At 41.8% G+C, this 17037-nt stretch overlaps 2 protein-coding genes across 2 annotated transcripts in view; both read left to right on the top strand.

The window, feature by feature from the left end:
• Positions 1 to 10548, top strand: part of FAM180A (family with sequence similarity 180 member A) — a 28810-nt gene extending 18262 nt beyond the window's left edge. The window contains exons 2-3 of the mRNA XM_009638623.2: positions 9003 to 9103; positions 10207 to 10548. Coding sequence (XP_009636918.1) covers positions 9003 to 9103; positions 10207 to 10548 — 443 coding nt within the window. The remainder of the gene's footprint in view (positions 1 to 9002; positions 9104 to 10206) is intronic.
• A 4736-nt stretch (positions 10549 to 15284) lies between these two features.
• The window catches only part of SLC13A4 (solute carrier family 13 member 4), a 29069-nt gene continuing 27316 nt past the window's right edge, over positions 15285 to 17037 (top strand). Inside the window, exon 1 of the mRNA XM_035894040.1 lies at positions 15285 to 15383. Within this exon, the coding sequence (XP_035749933.1) occupies positions 15285 to 15383 (99 nt within the window). The remainder of the gene's footprint in view (positions 15384 to 17037) is intronic.

Genomic DNA, 17037 nt, shown 5'->3' on the forward strand with positions numbered 1-17037 from the left:
GTGTCCCTGCTCACTGCAGGGGGGTTGGACTGGATGACCTCTAGGGGTCCCTTCCAACCCAAAACATTCTATGATTCTATGATTCTATGGGGAGTGAGACAGCCAAAATCTACCTCTATTTTTCTGGTTTGCTTTTTTCCTTCATTCATGAGCAAGCAGATCCCTGGCTTGGCTCACTGTGTGGCCACAGAAAGCGGTGTCAGAACAAAGGGATGAAAAGGAGAGCCTGACGGGGGGGCAGGCGGGCCAGACTGCCCCTTGCAGCTGCAGCTGTGATTAGGTCAGCCTCAGCAAAACCCCAGCTACTCAGTTGCCTTTGCCTGCCAGGAAATCAAGGAAGCCCAAATAAAAAAGAAAGTACAACAAAATGTAAAAAGGCCATTCTTAACTACTGGATGCCTCTCCTCTGTGCTCAGTGTCTCAGCTCTGTGTAAATACATAGCTGGGAGGTGGTGAAAGGCTTGAGCCCACGTCTTTGGGCTCTGTGATGCTAACACAAAAAGGTCAGAGAACTGGACAGAGATTTGGGTTTGAAGGGCTTTCCTTTCAGAGCAGTGATAGCATGATCCATAGAGCTCTTGGAGCTGCTGCAGCTCTGTCTTTTCCTGCAAAGCAGAGCTCTGATTTCCATTGCTCGTGCTCTGATTTTGTTCAACAGGAGAATCACCCACTTTGCTCTGCTTCTAGGCTCTTTCCCCACTGCTCAGCAATGAAACACCAACACCCGGCTGTATTTCTTCCCTCCCTCCCTCCCTCCCTCCCTTCTCTGCTCCTTCCTGGGAGAAATGGAAGTAGATTGGATCATTGTTATATCCCTTCACTTGTTCATTTGTAAGAAACATTTTCAAATGTGTTTAATTAAGATTGCTTTGTGTCTTCCCCTTGCATAAGGGCTGTTATGAGAAATACAGATAGGGAAGGAGAAGTGACCCTGCAATGAAGACAGGGATATAAAGCACTGGTTTCTTTCCAAACTCTGCCTGAAATTCCCTGTGTTATCAAATTTGCTTATTGCCTCTGTGTTAAACCTGTGGAACGGGGTTGACATTTCCTTTCTTTATTGCTGCCTTTCACTCATATAGCATTCAGCATAGCCTATCCCCAGTTCCTGGTAAAATGTCAGCAAACTGAAGGATAACAAAATATTTCACTTACTTCTTCTTTCCTTCAGTTTCTCTGTGTGCATTTTTTCTCTCTACGCCTTCTGCAGCAGCTTTACTCCAGCACGTCAAAGGCCTCTCTTGGCTGAGTGCATCTTTTTTTGTGGGCATTAATAATTCCAGGTAGGGACCCTCTCCTTCTGATGAAGGGAAAAATAAATAACACAACATACATTGCTCCAGGCTGGGAACAGGTGAAAATGCTGCATAATGGAAATTCCATCTGAGAGAATAAATTCTCAGACCATTTTAGTTGGTTAATGCTAGTCATATCTTTGAGACCATTTTACTTAAATCATAAAAGAAAAAAAATATCCTCTGCTTTTCACAAACACAGGCTCAGATGAACCATTTCCTTCTCTAGAAATATCTATTTCTGTAAATGTGTTTTGGGTCTTTCTAATACAACTTTACATTTCTTAATCATGCCAAATAGCTAGAAAGGCTATTACCATCCTAGTGTTTATATAGAAACTCTGTTGCATGTTAATCTGATCTAACACATCTCAGGACATTTATGAAATGCAGAAATGTAGGTTGGAGTGGGTTCTGTTTTGTGGAACTGAGACAGCCTTTCAGAATACGTATGTTTCTTAAAAAGGAGATAAATTAGTAAAAGGTAACTGTGAAAAAACTGACTGTGATGAACTAAGGAATTGAATAAAATAAGTTATTAATTTGAGTGTTTTAAACTGATTTTTTTTCTAAGAACAGTGTTGCCTGTTGCCAACTTTTGTAGGGAGATCTACTTCCTACATCCTCACTGACAAAAATTTAGATTTTCAGGGTGGAGCTTTTTTCTTGTAATCATTCTTTTTATAACTAAAGAAGAAACAAATGTCTATTCTCACTTGTAGCCACAGGCAAGAATAGAGAGACCATTGCCATTATTAATTTTAGTCTTAGAGCTAAGATAGCAAGGATATGGAGCTGAAAGTAAAAAGAGGTAAATTCTCTTGGTAGCTGCTTTTAAAAATGTGCTAGTTCATGTTGGTTTGTAATTAAAATGTCTTCTCCATCTCACTGCTGTATTCTTTTAAGGGGAATTGGGATTTCATCTCCCATAATGGAGATTTAAATGTATTAAAGTTGGAATACACAAGCCTTTGCACTGCACTTGTCATGGGAGCTACTTATGTGAGTAACTGCGATTCCAGATATAGGTTTTGGAAGCTAGACTATAGCACTGCAGGTTTTCTTCCTTGTCTTTCTAGGTTTTTGTGGGTGTTTCCCTTATTTTATTCCTTTTTTTCTTCCTCCAGCTTCCTGCTCTTTCCATTTCTCCTGCGCCAGGGCAAAGTGGTCAATCATTTCTAATATAGAAGTTTTGACACAGAAAAGCAAAAAGTCAGGAAGCATAGAGGAGCTGTGCCTCAGCACACTCTGTTGCAGGGCCAGCCAGCCAAAGCTCAGGTTCTGCACTGGAAGTTATTGCAGGCCCAGGATAGGTTAAACACCCTGCAGATGGTAAACCTGCATCCTTCTAGGGATGAGGCAAGTGCAGACAAGAAGTAAAGAAGGATGGGATTGCTATGCATAAAACCTGTTCATCACTTACTAACACTGCACTTTTTGCGCTTTACGTTACCAATTTCACTGCCTGCCACACACCTCTAAAAGGTAAACACCACTCCACCCTGGAGGAAGCAATGCTTCTGGTACCAAGATCTGCTGTGGGCACAAAGCGTTGGCTCAGTGCAGTGAAATATTTAGTGTCTTTGATTGACTGCAGGACGGTAAGGACAGGTATTTCACAGTTAGCCTGAGGCAGTAAATTGGGGATAATGAATTGTTACTCTAGCAATGGAGCAACTCAGCATAAGGACCCACCAAAGAGTCATCTGACAGAAACAAAACGCTTTACGTATAAAATATACTTCTGGTCTGATTGTAAACCCTCATAAGCAAGTGATCAAAGAGGAACATCAAACAAAAAGCCTTTATCAAGGGGATGCAAACTTTGACGCTTGTCCTCTTTTGCAATTCAAGGTCAAGGAGAAATGTAGAGACTGAGTACAAAACAATGCTTCCCCTCATACACTGTTAAAGAAAATCCTCTTGTGAGCATTTCAGGCATTTGCCCTAAGATCTAAAGCAACAATGTCTGCTAGGAACTGCCCAGCAGTCTCAGCAACAAAATAGTTTCAGCCAGCCTAGGTCACTCACAATTTTTGCATGGCATTATAATGGCTGCTGTGTCTGCCTATACAATAACCTTGTGGATAGTGTTGAGTTTATTTGCTTTGGCAAATGCTTGAGTTCATCTTGAAGAATCGTCTTCATCTTTCAAAGAAGTCAGTGCTAGTGAGAAAATCTGTTATCAGGTAATCAACAAATGTCTTCCCCGGACAGGAGCCTCTGGGTGTGCTGAGATCCATTTAGTGCAAATCCCAGGCAGGTTAGAGAAAAAATGTTGTGACACAAGGAAAATTTCCAGCTCACTAGTGGAACCAGCATATGTTCCAGGCTGACTAACAGCAAACTTAAAGGGGTTATGCATCTGGCCCAGGAGATGGCTTTTTTGACTCTTGTAGAAGCTGGCATAAAAAAAAAAAAAGACTGAACATGGCCACAGATTCTCTTTATTTGTTTTCCTAGCCATGTGATGCTAGGGAAGAACCCACACCGCTTGAGTGTAATTCAAATGCTTTGCTTCTGTGGGCTTGTTATAGGACAGAACAAAACAACAATAGACAATGAATTTATTAAAAAATGTTTTACAGACTTTACCGTGCCTTCATAAACAATAACCTATAAAGTTTTATATTTTCCTTTCCTTTCATTTAGGGGGCAGTATACATATTTGTTTCTATGCACAAATGCGCTCACAGCACTGAACAATTATCGTGTAGTAAACATTTTTATTCCCTTCTTTATCAATAAGATAAAGCCAAATAGTGAGAAATTGCTGTCATTATAATTTGGGATGCATTAACTTCTTTCTGTTGAGGTCGAGGAATCTTGACTTCAAAAGCTCTGAGCAGGGAAGAGAAACTTCTACTGTGAGGGATCAAGCTGGATGTGCTGCTGAGCTTGTAGCAGTTCCTCACTACTAAGGGGTGGTTGTGAGTTTGTAGTAAAAAGATGGTTGTGGTGGTCTGAGAGGGTATGGTTTTGCAGAGCCCTACTAATCCCTGTTACAACTGCTGGCAAACACATAAAGAAGTTCAGAGATTGATTTGCCTTTTTAGGGTCCATCACTGACCAGGAGCTGCTGCTGCCTGTGCAACCGCTCCCTGTCTTGCACTCCCAGAAATAGGGAGCTGGTCCCAGGAGGCCAGAGATGCCCAAAGAAATTATTTTCATGAGTTTCTTTACGGTCAGGTCCTAGTAATTTAAGACAGGAAGACACAACTAGCAGCCTGCTGACTGAATTTGGCTTATAAAGCAACTCCAGCTGGGCCACTGCCTTTCCCTATGCCAACAGGCAACTCTCCTTTGTTTTGCTTGCAGGGCATCAGGAATTTTGGCCCACAGGTCCTTCTTGTTCCTCTGCTCCTCCTGTCCTTCATGAAAAGCATCCCACTAAAGCAACAAGGTAGCCCTTTTTCATGCCCCTGAAGTCAATCAAAATAATTCGTACTGACTCATGACCGCAGTTAAACTGTGTTCAAGTTCTGGAGCCCTGGGAAGCCATACATGCTTTGGAGCAATGGCCTGCACAGGGCCTAATTCATGCTCTTGGCTTCATACCTTTTCGTAGGAGAAGAAAAGACCATTGATGATACACAAATAATTGAGCACTTCGGCAGCTATGCACTGTACTTATTGAGCAACACAGGCAGCAGCTGGGAAATCATGAGCAGGAGTGTGGACTGGAAAGCAAAATCAAACATCTGTACCCTCACCAGTGAAATTGCATGGAAAACCTGGGAGAGGATCACAAATGTTTATCATGTGGCTAATGAGGTCTAGAAAATTCTGGCATTTTTAAAATAAAACTATTGTCAGCCTCAGATGTGATGTTACATTTAAACTGTAAGAAATTTCTAAACTGTCATAAGCTGAATAGTTAGAAGCAGGCCAACGAGTTGGCAAACACGGCTGCAGCTTTTGTTTAAAAACCTGGGTAGTCCTTAAGGAGCAATGGAGGTGATTCCACAGAGCTGTAGGAGACTGGATGGGCTCCTGCACAGAGCGGTGCAGAAAACAGGGACTCCTGCGCCACATTTTGATGGGTATTTTTAGCCACCCTTAGGACTAGACTTGTTGGCAGCCCACCATCTTCCGGCACAAGTAGTGATGCACTCCAGGGCACTGGATGAAGCTGTTCAGGGCTGGGCAAGGTGGGCTGGCAGTGGGTGGCGGCGCTCAGGCACACTTTTCCCATCCACCTGAGCCCTCAGTGGGCAGCAAGGGAGGTCAGATCAGGGAGCACCACTAAGGCCCCTCTGAAGAAGGGATTTGGGAGAGGATGAGCCTGGTAGTACACAGATATATAATAGAAAACATTTTCAGTAAGGATAATCAAAACCTTATTTTTCCTACCTCATCTCTGCGGATCATAAGCTTTTTGTTATGTGACTGTTCAGCCCTTAGGACAGAAGTACCCACATCTTCATTGGAGATGTCTTGGCACGTTTGTAAGAGAATTAAAAACAATAAATCAATAAGAGTCTCTCCACTGACTTCAAAGACCACTGGATTGGGCTTTCTCTGTCAATACTGATTAGGGATCTCTGCTCCTTAGACATTCATGGTTACTGCCACTGAAATGAATTGGGTGAAACTTCACCATAAAATGACACACATTGCTCTGCATCCTCCTGTGAAATAATTGCTTGATAGCTTTACAGAGAACTACCTTGGGGAAGAAAATAGTAAAGAGATGGTAAATCACAGTAATAGTCCTCTGCTGTGTTTTTGATACTGTCTGTCATGTCAGACACAGAAGTAAATGCAGGAAGAAGTAAAGTCAGCAAAAAAGTTTCAAGTGGAATTTGCACTCACTAAATGTAGAAACCGACTGCAGATCTTTCTGTATCTCAGCTTTTGTGCTTAACTTACATGTGTGTTAAGCCAGTGTAATGAAAATCAAAGAGTGCTTGCTCTAGATGCTCACATGATCTCAGAGGAACACATGAATTCATGGAGAGGACTGTGAAGGGAGTGATGGAGGAAGGATTTGACTACTGTGCAGAAAGAAAGGGAAGGACTGAAATAAAATGTGGATCAGATCACCATGACAAATACAAATGAGCTCTGAAAGAGTTTCTGAGTAGAGTCTCTAAGAACTGTAACAAAGTTTGATGTGTTTTGGGAACCAGATAATGAGATCAGGGAGTCAGTGCTAGCCTGGTCCCTACAGAGGATGGCATGCTTCTGATACACAAACAAGTCCTTTCTCACGCTATAGCAGCTCAGGCCCTTGTCCTTTTGAATCTCCTAATCTAATCCCTGTCATCCTGGGAACAGCTGGGGAGGAAAACCGGGCTGCTTTCTGAGGTGTTACCTGTGATTCAGCAAATGGGTTGGTACCAAATCGATAATATGACATTCATTTTTGTGTGAGGCTTTTCTGAGTGAGTGGTGATGGGCTGAACCTGATGGCTCCTAGCTCAGGTCCATGGAAGGAATCTGAGCTTGGCCTGAAAGCTAAAAGAGATTGGTGTGGTGGCAATAAGCACGACAGCACTGAAGCAAGGTGCCATAGACACCTTTTCCATGGCTCAGGGAATATTTGAGATGTAAACCATCTGCATATGTAGAGGTAATCTGCACTCTGAGGCTGTTTCCACTGAAAGGGCATCTAAAAGAGATAAAAATGAATTGTCATCATTATGGACTGGATTTCTGCCAGCTGCTTAGTAATTAGAGTTTTAATTGCCCAGTAATAAAAGTTTTAATTACTCAGCAATTAGTGCTTGAAGTTTCAAGTGCTTCACATGCACTCAATTGCATTCTCAAATTACCAAGAGCGAAAGATGGAATAGCTCCAGTGTGTCTCAGCAAAGCTCTGAGCAAGAAGGGTGAATATCAGTGGTGGAGCAGCAGCAGAAAATAGGTACAGCCCCAGTTGCCAGTGGTCAGCCAGGCAAACGCTCCCACAGAGCAGAACCTGCAGGCAGCTTGTGACCTTTCCCAAACTCACCGCCTCCTTGGCTGGGCCAGAGAAGATGTTTGGGTGGTAAAGGCATCATGCTGGGGAAAGGCTACTGCAGAGACTGAGTTCTTTTCAACACCTCTGTTCTTTTACTCTGTGCATTCATTCCTTCAGGCTTTAGTCACATACCCTGCAAGTACTATTTGGTTATTTAAACAAGTTTTAATCTAAGCTCACATGAATGCAATAGGAAGCACCTAGCTCTGTAGGTGTCTTACCAAAATGCCTGAAAACCATCCCTGCAGGATACATTAACAGTTAGTAGTATCCAGCTGTCGTATGTTTATTGCAATTCAGCAAGCTATTTTACTTATACTATATTCCCTAGCTAATTCAAGGCCAAAATACCCTTTCCTGGGCCAAGCATGAATTCCTTCATACCTAGTAGTATCCCAATTAATTTTCCTTATGCTAGATAGTAAAGGTTCTAATTAACACAATCTCTGAGGGCCTGGCTTCTTTCTCCTTGCATTACTTGAACTTAAATATCATTAACAAGTCAAACTTTATCAAAGTCAACAGTTGGCAGGAAACAGAACTGCATTTAGGCTACAGAGTCTATGCCTTGCAGAAGGTGGGGGTTTTTTTTTCCTTTTTTTAACCAGTTTCTGAATTTATCTGTTGGTAAACAACAGCTAAAGTTGAGAAGCTAAGTTTATGAGGAAATACACTGATAATCACATAACCACACCATTAAAAAAACCCTTTCCCATTCCTGAGTATTAGAAAAATTCCAACAAATCCAAACTATGGTTACCTAAACATCAACATCTGAATCAGATGCAAGGTCATCTGTTAAACAAAACAAGGTTTCCCCCCTCTGCTCTGAAAGGAACTGACACCTTCTAATAGTACCTAGTTAGTAACCTAGTTAGTAACTCAAAGCATTTAGGTGTTGTGTGATGTAGCATCAGATGTTTTGTATACTCCAGGCTGTACAGGTCATTGATTCCACAAATGCTCTACCTCACTGGGGTGCTGAGTTCAGGGGCTATACATATGTTTTCTCTCTCATTTCCCTGAGCCTATAGCTGTAGTACACTTCACAGTGGTGAATAAATACATGATCCTAGCAGACTTTGTTGTTTCTAGCTATAACACTGTGAAGTATTAAAGTCATAAAAAATTGGGATTCACCTCATTGAATGTAGCTGTCTTCTCTAAGCTGGTAACAGGCTTGATGAATAGACATAGGCATCTCCAAAGGGTAAGTCGCTCCATCCATATATGCCCAGGACAGATGAGGTGATCTACTCTCTGGAGGAGCTGTCTCTATCAACTAAGGAGAGATCGACTTTTAGACAGCTGAAACCAGGAGAAATGTAGGGTCTTAGAAGTGCATCAGCAGTAGAATGGCCTGAAGAAAGTAGGGGGTGTTGAGGGTCAGTATTGATTTCCCCTTGCAGAGCCAGGAGAAGAACATATATTTCAGGCAATGTTGATGTTACAGTTATTATTATTCCTGACACTGTGGCTGCACCTCAGAGTCCCAGGTCTGGATTATAAACCACTCTGTGTTAGATGCTGTATAGATACAGGGCAAAGAGCTAACCTCCATCCTCAATAGGCTATAGTCAAAGCAGTCCATGCCGCCCATTTTATTTACAGTGAGAATTCATACTGCACAATAAGTCTTTGCAACAAGCAGTTCTTTGGTTGAATCTACTGTTGAAAGGTGCTTCCTCTTTTCAGTGTTTGCCACCTTATAGAACCTCTCTTTTCCCATTATTATTTTCCAGCTATGCTTTTCCCAGCTGCTCAGCGATTCAAGAGGTCCTCAGCTGCCTTCCTTAATCCAGTGCTACAAAACTCGCTGGAAGATGTGGTCCTGCTTTATGAGGTTCAGTATATGGGAGCCGGTGGTACCTTAAGCCCTAACCAAGACTGGGGTTACTGTCCACACTGGGGTTACCTGTTATCTGTCTTTATGTCACTTTTACTCATCCCAGGAGTAAACCCATTGCTGACTATGTAATAGCTTACCAAAAGAGAGGGAACAGGCATATATATGACAAACATGGCTCTTTCAGCACTTAAGCAGGCAGCAGTTGCCTGCAGCACCTCAAATGTTGGCTCTAGCTCATTGACAGGCAAAGTGAAAACCAGAGCAAATGGCTTTCCACTGAACACAATTTTCTTCCAGGTCAGTTACATATTAACAACGAAATACATTTAAACTCTTTGGTCTAAGTCTCAGTCCAAAATTATTTGTTCAAGTCATTAAAGCCACAGGTATCAGTCACAGCAAAGTGATTGCAAGGGCATGACTGTTCCACTTCAGAATGATTCAGGGCCCCTCTTTCACAGCAGTAGAGACTGCAGATGTAATACATAGTCTGGAACAATATCTTATGGCTAGCTAAGGGAAAGTGGTCCACCTGAATCTTAGAAACATATGGTTGGAAAAGACCTTTAAGACCATCGAGTCCAACCATACCTGTCCACTACTAAACCATGTCTCTGAAAGAAGGTGTGTGGGTCAAATCTATCTATCCCACACTTTGAGGAACTGGGATTGGATGTCCAAACAAGGGAGATGGGATGGGAAGCCACTCATGTGCTCTCTCACACAGAGCTAGGCCACCACTGCTAACCCTGGCAGGGTAAATGGCCTTTCCCAGCTGTGCTGCTGTCTCCACCTCTCTAATCCCCACATGGCACCAGCAGCAACCCATGCCTATTTTGGACAACAGAAGACTACCTGTTTTTTCCTTTTCCTCTCTCCTTTTCCCATACCCTGTCTCTAATTTTCTCAGGTAGATAACACAGGAGTCCAACGTTCACATACTTTCTGGTCTGCCCCACCTCCATCCAGTGCAATGAGAGTTTTGTCTCCATTTGACCTAAAGTAAAGACCTAGGGACATGTCGTTAATTCACATTTAGTCTGCCTAGAGTCTCTTGGAGAAGATAAATAGCTTTCTGTGTTCTGATTTTGTACCAGTTTCTTTTAGCTGAGCTTGACATTGACAAACGTCAAAGGATCTCCATCAAAGATGAGGAGCTCGCTTCACTGAGGAAAGCTGCTGAGTTTGACACCATCTGCAATGAGATTATCCCCAAGAGCATCACAGAGATCCGCAGGCTGAGTAGCAGGCTGTCTTCCTACCCAAGGGCCCTGAAGAACGAAGACTTTGAAAGGACAGTGCTGACCATGGTCTACACAGCCTACAGGGCTGCTCAATCCCAGGGGCACCAGAAAGACGCTTGGACTGAATCGTTTGTCAGTCTTTACAAAGCCCTGAAGCACGACTTGATGTTCCCATACAACAAAGAGCCATCATAGTGAGAGACTTGATGCAACAGCAACTCAGCCACCTCTTCTGGTTGATAAGGGACACATGTAGCACGTCCTCCACTTTATTCTGTAAAGAGTTTAATAGCCTGCTTCATGAAAGATTATTTGTTTTCTAGCTCCCTCTTGTGGAATCCACTTTATAGCTCCATGTTAAACAGGGAAAAATGTTATCTTCAGTCCTGGGAATTCGATTTCTGTGCTGGCTTGGAGACATGTTCTGTGACAGGCAAAGAAGGGAGTCTGGTGTACACCTCAGACAGATATGCATTTCATCCTGTGGGTTTCCTATAAGCAATACATAAGTATACTATGCTTATACTCACATACCTATGCGTATGTGCTGGAGAATGCTGCTTTCCTAGCTGGGGAAACAAGTTCATATTTTGGCTGGCCAGTAAAAGAATATTATAAGGAGATGCAAAGGCCTTCTGTAAAAGGAAGAGATTTCACAACTGTCAGCCTTCAGAAATTATGCCAAATATTATTCATTCCAAATATTCTTGTAAATAAGCACTGTCTGATTCACTTCATTTGGCTGAGTCAGTGTTTAATTGCAATAACATTTGCAGAAGACAAAGGGCATTGTGAACATCAGCAGCAAACAATGCTTGTGGACACATTCCCCACTTCCTACAGCCACCCTCCCAAGCAATCTGCAATGATTCTGTCATTATTTGCATATGACTCTGCTTTTGCTTGTTGTTTTTAGAAGGGAACATGGATTTGTCCTCAGTGGAGTCAAAGGCAAGACAAAGGTCCTGTTTAGTTTAATGATGACAAATTTTTCCTGGTTCTATCACTTGAACATAGATCATCTAAACCCGTGCTTCAGAATCCCCCTGAGGCAAGAGAGGATGGTGCATTAAAACATACCTGGTGCTGAATTTAGCAGTGTGGCTCATTTTTGATGGTAAATTATATATTCATTTGTGTATATGTTTGTGTATGCTCATGCATGTGTGTGCATGAAAGTGCTGAGTACATGGAAGAATCCTAAATTCTTTGGTTAGGGAACAATTACATCCAACCTCTTAGCAGAAAAGGCTATTCACCAATCCAGTGGTGGAAATTACGAATTTGGGAGCAGTGGAAAAGCATTACTTGTTTACGGCAAAAATTGTATGTAGAAATAGTGCGACTGATTATTATAAACCATAAAAAAAATCATGGACAGAAAATGGACAGAAAAAGGAGATATATCTTGTCAGACAGATGACTAGCAATGAAAAATCCAAAATCTTCTAAAGCAAATCCCCTAATTTTTGTGAACAAGTTGTATGAACTCTGTTTCTCAATTGATAGAAGAGGTGCTTCTACTTCCAAAACATGAGAAAACAGCTGAAAGTGTATTTCATCCTTTCATACCAGAACTCTCCATCTTTCTATTTGCATAGTATCTTAAGGAGACAGATCACAAATCACAAATCCTTGAGGCTGTAAAAGACAATTGAGAATTCCAGCCCCAGTTCTGAATCATGTTTAACTGTTTTTGCATCGCTTGAGCAAAAGGAATGAACTCTTCTGTGTCCCTTAACAGGCATACGCCATGGACTGGAGTGGCCAAAATCCATCTAGCACCACCTTGTCACAGCAAACAGCAAATAGTGCAAGCAGTCAGACCACACTGGGTTTGGCCATGGGAATGTGGAACGACGGCAGCCTTAGAGGCAGGCTGGCAATGGCATAAGCAGCTGAACAAAGGGCTTATAAAAGACAGAGTCAGTCCTGTTTCTCCCAGCAGTTTCTGTATGTGTATGCACGAGCGTGCATGTTTGCATTTAGATGCACATATGTGTAGGTGCACTTTTATACCTGAAGATATGTTGGCCATCTTTAAAGCCTGGCTGGCATATGGCAAAGGAAATTGAAAACCTCAACCACAAAGCTATGAGCCACAAGTATCTCTGTCTCCTCTACTTGCACACACAGCTCAGCACCCACAAAGCAGCCTTACGCTACAGCCCACGTGCCTTTTAAGCCTTCAGCATAAGCACTGATGATCTGTTTGTGTTTTCTTCCCATACCATGCTTTATAAACACATGGAGAGGAAATGCCATGGAGCACACTCCTGCCTTTCCAGCTCTGCTTCTTGGCTCCCTGAAGCACCACTTGCTGGAAGAGCCTGGAACCAGGGCAATTCATAAATCTCTTAACAGACAGTGGCTCCAAGTCTGCAAACGTAACAAGAAAGAGCACTACAGTAAGTATTAATTGCTTGCAGTCCCAGAGAAATATCTCCCAGCCACTCTCCTCACCCCATAACAGGACTGTCCAGCAGTCAGAGTCTACTCACTAGTAAGTATCCCATAGAAAAGAATTACAGATAATTTTGAATATCATATCATTCCCTATGGCATACATATCTTACTGTACCTTACACATTGGTAATTTAAACTTTTATCTACTCAACAGAAAATAAAGGTTTTCTGAGTTTGTTTCCCTCCTCCCATTACTCTGTGTAGTGTAGGAAAAAGATTTATTCCTTGGGAATGTACTTGGACTGCCCAGGTTAATTTAACAGAGACTGTCAATGCAATAATAAAAATATTCTACATAAAACTAATTGGGTTTGCATTGTCGTGATTTCAGCAGCAGATTTACTATTTCGCAATTTGCGGCTTGAGTAATTAGTTATCTTGGACTGCAAAACTTGATGGGAGCAGTGGTACAAGAAAGAAGAGGGAACAGCTCTTCCCTCTGACTGGCAGGAGGAGGTAATAAATAGGAACAAGAGTGCCTCTTTTTTCCAGAATTCAGGTGGGAAGGAGCAGCTCTTTGGACTTAGAGCAGCTTCCCTCCCTCAGTATTGCTTAAGATGCAGGCACAGGTTGCCTGCTCTCTAGCTCAGTTTGCATCTTATCACTTCAGACTGAGTCATGTTTACAGACAGTCCTTCTCTCACAGGCTCAAGAGCCATTGCCTCTAAATGGCACCTTTTATTCACCCTTTGACCTTACAGATCATAAAAAAAGTCAAATAAAACATAGAAATTTTTTTCATTTGAAATGAAATATTTTTTTTTAATTGTTTGAGCATTTTAGACATTGCTTTAGTTTCTCTGAAACAGCTGGCAAAACAGATATAAATTCCCTGGCTGCATTGGCCAACCCAAACTGTTCGCCTTAACTATATTTTTGCTTCCAGAACTAATTGCTAAATTTGCCTGAAGGGTCTCAAGGTTCTGTTGCTTGATGGAAGTCTCAAGGTATAGAAATGTTGCACAGTCTCAGATACAATTACTAATTTCAGAAAGAATTCACCCCGCACGTCAAACTCCTCTGCAGGTCTGCCTTTGCCAGTTCTCCAGGACTCAGTGTCACAGAAGCATCCGTGTGTAGTCTGGGGAGCTCAGTGTGCATCTGACTAGCAGGGTGTGGGGAGATGATAGGCAAGCAAGATTTGGGAGCATAGAAAATCCCAGGTGTATGGCTTCCTATAAGGTAAAGACCAAATGGATGTCCGTCTACAAGCTGTGCATGCTACCAGCCAATGGATTCAGTCCTAAATCTCCAGTACTTTCTGCCCCACAAAAAGCTTTAATAACAGCAGAGCTGTAGAAAAGTTTCTCCACTAGAAGACTACAGTAGAAAGCCTAAAAATTGTCAATTTGAGACTGAATCTTACTGCTACCAACGGTACATGAATCTGTACAAAGATCAGTCCATGCCTCATGAATAAGTGATGTCCATGGATCGGGATGGAAGGAACATGAAAGGCAAAAGACACTGTTTAGAAAATAATGATTATTTATTTATGATCAGTACTGAAACAATCACAGGCTGTTCAGCAACTAAAAAAGGTCTTTTTGTCCATTCGTGTGCGTGGCAGAAAGAGGAGGCTGCTGATTTTCTCAAATGTTCTGAATGGGTTTTGGATAATGGGTGGAGCCACTACTACTGCCACGGTCCTCATTGGTGAATTAGAGTTGCATGAAGCTTTTTAACAAGTTTTTTATCTTGAGACCAAGTATAATCTGTGTTGGAATTGCCACCCTGTGAATTCCAAGCTCAGGGCAAAAGTAGGGTAAAGGTAGATACAAAGTAGAAGCGGAAAATATAGCAAAGAGACAAAATCTGGAGGAGCTGCAGATCATTTAATTTTGGGGGGATTTTTTGCTTGTTTGGTTGTTGGTTTTTTTAAGAAGGAATACCTGCAAGTTTGTTTCTGTGCACTGAACAATAGGTTTTTGGTTTTAATAATTTTCCAGCAGAAAAGAAACCTGTATTTGAGACATTCAGACTATCAAGCAGGAGGAAAAGAAGCAGCCTGAAACATATTTCATCCAATTAATGAAAACAGGAATTACATTGCTGGAAGATGGAAGAAAAAAGCCTTCCAAAACATGGGGATAAGAATGAAACACAGCTACACCTGTGATTCTGAATTAAAAAGAAAAATTGTCAAAAGATCACTATGCTCCAACTTGCAAACCTCTGCAAGTTATGGTGTGATTATAATTTGGATGTGCTGGTGACCCCTACTTAAACTGAATGTCTTTTTAATTGAAAAATCATTAAGGTTTCTTTTCAAAACAACAGACTGAAGAATAAACAAATTAAGAAAGCTATTTTAGGTGACTGGGTGGGGATAGGAAATGAGACAGTGAGGAACCTTTAAGGGAAATCCAGGCACAGGTGAAGGAAAACGTGGAGTGGAAGTTGGAGTATTTGAGGAACCGGAGAAGAAATCAAAGGAGAAGAAACCCACCAGAAAGTAAAAGAGTATGGCAATGATGAAGGAGGTTCTCCGATCCAGAAATCTCTTGCTTGTTGTTCTCATTCCACTTCTGCTGCTTCCTCTGCCTCTCTTATACCCCAGCAGCGTAAGTACATTTTCATTTTCTTTTTAAGAAAGCCTCTGAGTGCAGTAGGTAGTCACGCTGGATAAGTCTGCAGTGTGCAAAAGGAAAGGCAAAGACCTAAATAAGCATTGCTCTTAGAAAAATCAAGGACTCAAATTTGAAGGACTGGGAAGGTCACTGAGAAGTCATCACAGTAAGAACGAGAGCTACCTTGAGTCATGTCACAAGCAGAACTGAAGAAGCAGGTGAAACTGGTAAAGCACTACTTTAAAGCAGAAAGCTTTAAAGTAGATTGTATCTCTTCTTTTTCTACAATAATGTGTGCATGGAAGGGGGAACAGAACAAACATATCCAATAAAATTTTCTTTAAGGAGAGGTCTTTAAAAAGAGTAGTTCCAGTGTCTTTAGTTTTTAATAATAAGTATGCATGGAGGGACTTTCAATTTAGTATGGGTTTATACAACAGCAATTCAAGTGGGGTAGGAGCTAGAACTCAGTGACAGACATGTAAGACCATACATGGCATCCATTATTCTAAAGCAGATGTAGGCACCTCTAGTGAAACATTGCAGCTCTGGCAGCAGCTAAGAAATGATGGCTCAGGTACACAGACAACAATAGAAAGGAGGGAATAGTCTGTGCTTAACACGCAGACCAGGGAATCGGAGCGAATGCAGCTGCATTCCTGACACTCTTGGAGCTACTGAGTACCCTTGGCCATGTGGTTAACTCTTCTCTAGGCATGCCTCTGCAGCTGTAAGCCACAACATAACAGTGCTTCCCTACCTTATAGAGATGGTGATGTTTAACTTATCAAAATTTTCAATGTATTAAAAATTCTGTAGCTGGTGCTCCCATAGCGCTAGACATAAATCTGGCTAAAGGGTGCAGCAATTTCCATTCCTTCCTCTACCCTGCTAAAGATTAGTTCTTCCTTCTAGTACCAGAGGATTTATGAATACTACTACTTCATCAAATAGAAATACAAAGGATTAGAAATTGTATAGCATTTTTCAAAAATAAAACTGTAGTACTTTGTTCAGAAAGAAAAATGAAATTCATAGAAAGGAAATGTTCCTACACAACTGAACTGTATGTTGCACTTTGAATGAGTTTTCCTGCTCTGAACTTCAATGCATATCTCTGCTCTCCTCATATAGTAGTTTTCCATCTCTGAGAGAGAGAGAGGGAATGAATGACAGGCAATCGTGCTCCTCCGGAGAACAACAGAGTTCACCATGTCACAGAGGCTTGTTTTAAAAAAGGGTTTAATCTCCCCCAGTGTCACTGGCAGAGTGACATAAGAATAGATACTCCCTGACATGCCCCTATGGCACTGTAACTGCAGCACGCTCTATGTCCCTCGAGAACCCCTCCTAGGAAACACCAGATTCACTGCACTAAAATTTGTCACTCATATTGGCTCCCTACTGGATTCAGAGGCACAGGATGCAATAAGAAAACTCTTTAATAAACAAAGGAATCATAATAGCATCATATGGGTGCTGAAACAGAAGTTCACTGACAGTATTGCTGCAAGAATTGCTTTTATACAGTACGAGCGCCTCTGCACTATTACTCCGCACCTCACGGTGTTGCTTGCTGCAAAGTGATATGAAAAGCCATCAGAAGATGTTTTACATCCACTTTATATATACATGAATGACCACAGAT

The sequence above is a fragment of the Egretta garzetta genome, unplaced genomic scaffold (genome assembly GCF_000687185.1).
Source record: "Egretta garzetta isolate BGI_Z169 unplaced genomic scaffold, ASM68718v1 scaffold180, whole genome shotgun sequence".
NCBI classification, from domain to species: Eukaryota; Metazoa; Chordata; class Aves; order Pelecaniformes; family Ardeidae; genus Egretta; species Egretta garzetta.